The sequence below is a fragment of the Salvia splendens genome, unplaced genomic scaffold (assembly GCF_004379255.2).
Source record: "Salvia splendens isolate huo1 unplaced genomic scaffold, SspV2 ctg1064, whole genome shotgun sequence".
Taxonomy (NCBI): domain Eukaryota; kingdom Viridiplantae; phylum Streptophyta; class Magnoliopsida; order Lamiales; family Lamiaceae; genus Salvia; species Salvia splendens.
In genome coordinates, this window is record NW_024598608.1 from 8,821 (window position 1) to 15,648 (window position 6,828).

A 6,828-nucleotide genomic window follows, 5' to 3' on the forward strand; every position below is an offset into this window, starting at 1 on the left:
CTCATATCCCTTTACTATTTTTGGTAAATGAACCATACATTCCACTAACTCATCTCACTCGCATTTTATTATAAAATCAATATATAAAAGTAAGTCTCACATTCCACTAACTTTTTCTACCTATTTTAATTTATAAAGTTAAATAATTATTTAAAACTCGTATCAGTTAGATATGAAACATTTAATCATGAACGGATGGAGTAACTTCGTGGAAAATCTGTGCATATGAATGCGTCGACAGTTTGGACTAAAAGTAAGATAAATTGCTACAAGACATCAAAGTTGGTCAAATCATTGGGGTGTTCGATTTGACATCCATACATCCATAATTTAACCCTCCAAATATCTTGTGTACGAGCAAAACGTTGAATGATATCCATACATCCATAATTTAGACATCAAACTATACTCCTACTTCTATGGTTGTCAAAGATTTTTTTTAATTAGTAGATAGAAAAAAGTCCTACTCTACGAGAATGTCATTTCTTTCAAGTGTATACTTTGTGTAAGAAAATATGATACTAACTGTATAATTAATGAACGTTCTGAACAAGCTATAAATTATTTTCAAATAAGATTCTTTTTTTCATAAAAAATTATAATTCTCAGTTTTTAAATTACCTTCTTTTTCTGAAATCATATTATTGCAAGACTCGTACGAGTCACATGTTTGAAATAAATTGCGGTGGTATATTAAGTTAAATGTAGAAAATAATAGGGAAAATATATAAAACAGGATATAAAGTTAGAATCAAGGAAGTACTATCTCTAAATTTAGAAATGGGAGTTTATTTGTAGTATTTTACAAAGGTTACGATTCTTCTATTAATGAACTTGAAATGTGCCTGTATAGAAATGGGCCAAGAGATTTTACTGTGCCAACTGAGAGTTTATTACTGGTAGATAGACTTCAACATATTGACTTAGTACATGTATATGATTTATATATGTCACACGTGCATGCACCTGCGAAGCAGATGCATAAAATCCTCGTACCATTTGATCATTCACCAGTACAGTGTAAAAGGGAGAGGGGTGGGTTATATGCAAAATGCAATATTCACATCCGAGTTCTATGTATTGTTATGGGATCATGTATTATCAATTATCATGACTATTGAACTAGAGGTGCCCACGGTTCCAGAACTGGCGGTTACGGCTCGGAATTGCCGGTCCCGGTTTTGATTCCGAACCAGTGGTTTTATACGGTTTTTCACAGTTCCGAACCATCGGTTTCAGCGGTTTCTTGCGGTTCAGGCTCGATTTTACGGTTTTCCGGCGGTTTTTGCGGTTCCGGCACGGTTTCGGTTCGGAAAATTTTGAACCAGAACCGAACCACGGTTCTAAAATCGACGGTTTCGGTTCGGGTAAATTGTCACGGTTCCGGTTCGAAACTGTAACTGCCGGTTACGGTTTCGCGGTTAACCGCCGGAACCGTAAAACTTGGGCACCTCTATATTGAACCATTGAATTTGCCTATAGTACTTGGTCAAAGGGGATATCTGTATTCCACGATATAATGTTTGATCAAATTTTATGTGTTCAATTTCTCAATCTCGTCATCAATATTCAATTATATTAATAGCATGACGAGTAATCAACATTTGTAATTGCTGCTAATTACTATATGAAAACAAAATAAAAAATTTATTAGTTGTGTAAATTAAGACATATTACTTGTAAAAATATTAGTATATAGTACTCCCTCCGTCCCATGCTACTCGCACTTTTCATTTTAGGCCGTAAATTACTATATAAAGGGTTGGCAAGGCTAAGAATCCATTTTAATATCGGAACCACGAACTATGGGATATGAATACAATAATTTTTTTTAATCGTAATTCTTGAAGATTTTTTAATAAAGGGAAAGTTCTTTCCAATTTAGTCGTAATTCTTGAAGATTTTTTAATAAAGGGAAAGTTCTTTCCAATTCAATTTATATGTGTATATAATTGTGTGATACTTATTTTTCAATTTCTTATTTTTCACTATGCTATCTGATTTTCTTTCTTTTTTATGGATAAACAAACATAAATTTTTAAAATCGTCTCAAGGTGGACTCAAATCCTAGACTTTTGCTCTCGGATATTAAAAATACTTCCTCCGTCCGTAAAATATTATCCACTTTGCTTTTTTCATTTGTGGTAAATGGAACGCATTATCCACTAACTGATTATACACTTACATTCTATTAGTTAAAACTAATTTATAAATGTGAATCTCACATCCCACTAATTTTTTCACTCATTTTTTCATATTTCTTAAAATCTGTGTCAAGTCAAATATGGACGACATTTCGCGGACAGGGAGAGTATATCACTAGGTAACATAAACGCACATCCGATTCTCTTTTTTTACCATATAAGAGGAACTTACATTCCACTGACTTATTCAACTCATTTTTCTTTACATTTGTTAAAACTCGTGTCCAAATCAAATAGGACTCATATGTGGGACGGAGAGAGTAGTTTATTGCTCAATCCCAATTCAATTCGAAGAAATCGAACAATGTATTTGGCTCCATGCATACAGCTAAATGTACTACTCCCGCAACTTACGTCTATTCGCATGTAAAAACAATTAACGACTTATATATAAATCTCACTTCGTGTTTATCTTCATACACACACTTAATTATATACATACACATATATGATAGTATATCATACTAGATATCCATACTAATGTTTTAGACCCTAATTAGTAATTACCAATGTTGATACAAAGTTAGGTTTAAAAGATCTCCATTATGTTGTCAATTAATAGCTCATTTAACTGGACAAATCTCTCTTATACCGCCTCTATAAATTAAGCATCACCTCCATTATTTTCTTCAGATATCAACCCGTCTCTCTCTCCTCTTCTTCTTCTTCTTCTTCTTTTCTCTCTCTTTCTCACTATATCTCTCTAAAGATGGATAAGAAACCATGCAAATCTATAGATGTTGAAGTGAGGAAAGGCCCATGGACAATGGAAGAGGATCTCATTCTCATGAACTACATTGCAAATCATGGTGAAGGCGTTTGGAACTCCCTCGCTCGATCTGCAGGTAAATTAAACACCAAACACACACACACACACACATATATATATATATATACACACACACACACAAAGAAAACCCTAATGAGAAAAAGAGAAGAAAAATTAACTTTCTTCTACCATTTTAATTACTTTGATACTTGATGGAAATTTTCTAAATTTGTTTACTTTTTGTGTTTTTTTATAGGGCTGAAGCGCACTGGAAAAAGTTGTCGTCTTCGGTGGCTTAATTACCTCCGGCCAGATGTTCGGCGTGGAAATATAACACCGGAGGAGCAGCTTCTGATCATGGAGCTGCATGCTAAGTGGGGAAACAGGTATGTAATATTTATTTTAATGGCGTGGTTTATATTTAAAGTGGTAGTATTATAATTTTTAGATTATAATCTTTTTAGATTAAAAAGGAATATAAAGTGGTATTTTTTCGCCGTCTCTCTCCTTTTTTTTATTATGCTCGTGCAGTTGGTTTTTAGATCAAAAAGGAATATAAAGTGATAATTCATTTGATTTGTAGTACAACTATATAACTAGATTTTATGGAGAGAGAGAAGAGGACGAAACCACCAAGTTATGAACGTCAGGAAATCAAGTACTTCGCCGAAAAAGATTCATGAAACATGCGAGTTTGTAGTTTATGGAAACCATAATATTCCCCAACCCATATCTTTCTTAAACAACTTTTATTGATCGTTACATATAATATATTTATTGAGGATATTAAACCATTCAGCTAATCCCGTAGGCCCGCCTTGTTATTTATTCCCATAATTATGGAAGTTTAACTATGAGTTATTTTCAGTTATTTACTGTTTTTGAAAGTTTTAAATTTTTTTCTATATAGGGTCTTCATTTAAATATAATATTGGGATAAATTAATTCGGAAAAAGAAGGTTGCAAATTGATACACGTTTTGAGAGGTGAAGCCAAAGAGATTGGGGCTATGGAATTTTTTTCCATATTAATTAGGAGAAGCCATAGGAAGAAATTAGAGATCACATGTACAACTCCAATCACTTGAAAGAGAAGCTACCAATTGATGCCTACTATCTTGAAATTGACATCTGCCATATTTTGTTGTCCTATTCCAACAAAAGGGCCCCTTCCAAATTATTTTTATTTACACTTTTTATAAAAATTTGCATCTTAGGTGAATGGGATATTTCCTAATTATTATACTATTATCCATTGAAATAGTACCATAACCGTTTGATAATAAGTTGTGTGTGAGAGAGAGAGGGAGAGAGACTGTGTGTGTGTGTGTGTGTGAGAGAGAGAGAGAGAGGGAGAGGAGAGAGAAATGGAACTTTCTAAGATTTTCACTGATAGGAAAAAGAAGAGCCGCCGGAAACATGAGAGATGGAGAGAGAGAGGGCTTTAAAAATATGTTAGAAAAGAATTTCCACGAAATAGAAAACTTTAAAAAAATGCACTTTTTTCTTATAAAAAAATTCTTAGAGAGGGTGAGTGAATGTTAGTAAAACTTACCAACCTGTGAGGGGAGTATCAAATGATGATATACCACACTTTCTTCGTTTCATCGAGTCGAAATAAATAAATCAGTTTTAAGAGAAAAAAAAAGAAAGAAAAGAATATTGAAGATTATTTTCTTCGGAAATGGATCTCAGCCATACCTAAGAGTATCGAGTGAAAGCGTGGTGTGTTAATACACACATGCAATACTTGGTAGTTTTTGTTTTCCTATAAATTTTTTTTCAATTTGGAGTGAATCTTCACTTTGTCTTCAACAATTGCTTTAAATAAATTGGGAATGCCAACAAACTACGAATTTCAACCGTAGAACATGGCTTGTCAATAAAATCCTTCTTGTGATGCAAAAAATTTGAAATATTGCCTATCAATATAGTGGCCCATGATGCAAATTAATTTGGCTCGTTTTACACGTGTTGCTAGAAAAATAATAAAATTCTAGCTTCTATTTTTTTTCATATAGCCGTCACGTCACCTTCACAAAAAACATTAGATATCATAAGATAAAATAGTTAATTATTTTTATGCCTTTACAAAAATCTGCATTTTGTAGCAAAAGAAATAGTAAAACAAAGAGATATTATCTTGGGATAAGAACATGTCGAGGAGGGCATGTCAATATCTAATAGTTAATCAAAAGACAAGGATTTAATTTAGTAGAATTATTTGTTTTTCACACGTTATGAATTTGAAATAGAAAGGATTTCAATCTTGCTTTCCATAATACATAATATAGGCCAAAATTAATTAGTTAGTAACTAAATATTAATTTGAATATAGGTGGTCAAAAATTGCAAAACATCTGCCCGGAAGAACAGACAATGAGATAAAAAATTATTGGAGGACTCGAATTCAAAAGCACATCAAGCAAGCAGAGAACTGTACAGGTCAAACTGTAGAGAACACCAACGATCAAGCTAGCACTAGCCAAGTCTCCAGTTCATGCCATGCAGATCATACAGTTGAATCCTACTCTCCGCCTTCCTTTAATGACAATAATATGGAGTCTTTTCAGGGCCCATTTCCAACTGAAACGAACGAAAACCTTTGGAGTATTGAGGATCTATGGTCTCTACAGTTACTCAATGGGGACTGAGTCAGTCGGTCTCAGTTGACTAACCGCCCTACGACGGCCACGCTTGCCTCCGTATATAAAGTAGTTAAATTTCCTCCCTAGTACTACTGCCTTCAGTTTTATAGTTCTTGAATTAAGGGTCGACTTGTAATATGGTATGATGAAATATGGAGTTAAGTGCATTTATATACTAAGTATATTAAATATATAAATAATACCAACATATACTAAAGGACGAAGAACGGTTACATATGTTGTACATTAAAGTATGATGAGATTTGCTGAGTAGAGGGTTTTTCTTTTTTTCTTTTTTTGTTACACTTAATATATTTATTAGAAAAAGTGTTGTTTTTTTACGATTAGGACAATTAGTGCTTTTGTTACCTACTTAGTCTTCTCCAAACAATGATTAATCCTGTTATTATAATGATTGATGGTTAGTTTGTTTGCTTATTTAAATTTTGTTTTCTATAACTATGTCACTTTTGGAACTAACTAGCTTTTCAATTGAATATGATTTTACTTTAATTGTGAACTCCCCACCTTAACGTGTTGTCTTAATCAACTTTGAAAGCTGGCCTTTTTTTGTCGATCTTATCCTTTGTATACAATTAGGGTTTCCTTCCCAAACACGATTTCTTTATGTGATGTTCACTGTGTGTCTGTGCGTGCATTTTACACACAGAGATGAGTTTATATGGAGTATGTGTTTGTACACTGTAACTAAATACTATGCATATCCACATGTACACGCACGAGTGTGTGCTATTGTGTGTGGGAAGAGAGATGATTTTTCCAACTAAAGGTGTCGACATTAATTTCTTGCATGTGTGGTATGTGGACTGTGTTTACATCTGATAATGGGTGTGTGTGTGTGCGTGCGTGTGAGGAGAGCTATTTACTCTTGTGTATATATGTGTGTGTGATGTCGGGTTCATGTAGGGTTGGTGGCCGATTGACCCAATGCATGTCTATAAAGGGCTGTAAAATTTCATTAGATTCGGATTTTTGAGTCGTCGTCAATATTAAGGTGCAATAATCGTAGTGTATAATGTAAGAATGTGGAATGATAATGAAATGCATAAATGTGTGAAGAGAATCACGCGGGTAACAATTGCCGAACTGAAATAAGGAGAAATAGACACGTGGAAAGTTGGCATAGCTATTTATGGCAAAATTGAATATCTACTTTCTATATATGGCTATATATGGTCATTGCCATC

The 6,828-nt window shown here is 33.5% G+C and overlaps 1 protein-coding gene across 1 annotated transcript; it reads left to right on the forward strand.

The window, feature by feature from the left end:
* Positions 1 to 2,811: 2,811 nt before the first annotated feature.
* Positions 2,812 to 6,064, forward strand: LOC121788516 (MYB-like transcription factor EOBI). Its single transcript, XM_042187172.1, has 3 exons — positions 2,812 to 3,049; positions 3,230 to 3,359; positions 5,311 to 6,064. Exons 1-3 carry the CDS (start codon positions 2,914 to 2,916, stop codon positions 5,624 to 5,626), a joined length of 582 nt encoding a protein of 193 aa, XP_042043106.1. The 5' UTR covers positions 2,812 to 2,913; the 3' UTR covers positions 5,627 to 6,064.
* The last annotated feature ends 764 nt before the right edge of the window (positions 6,065 to 6,828 follow it).

Excerpts from the sequence above, each read along its gene's own strand:
- LOC121788516 (XM_042187172.1), top strand. The coding sequence starts at position 2,914 with ATGGATAAGAAACCATGCAAATCTATAGATGTTGAAGTGAGGAAAGGC. Across the intron at positions 3,050-3,229 it reads CTCCCTCGCTCGATCTGCAG|GGCTGAAGCGCACTGGAAAA; the intron begins GTAAATTAAACA and ends GTTTTTTTATAG. Across the intron at positions 3,360-5,310 it reads CATGCTAAGTGGGGAAACAG|GTGGTCAAAAATTGCAAAAC; the intron begins GTATGTAATATT and ends ATTTGAATATAG.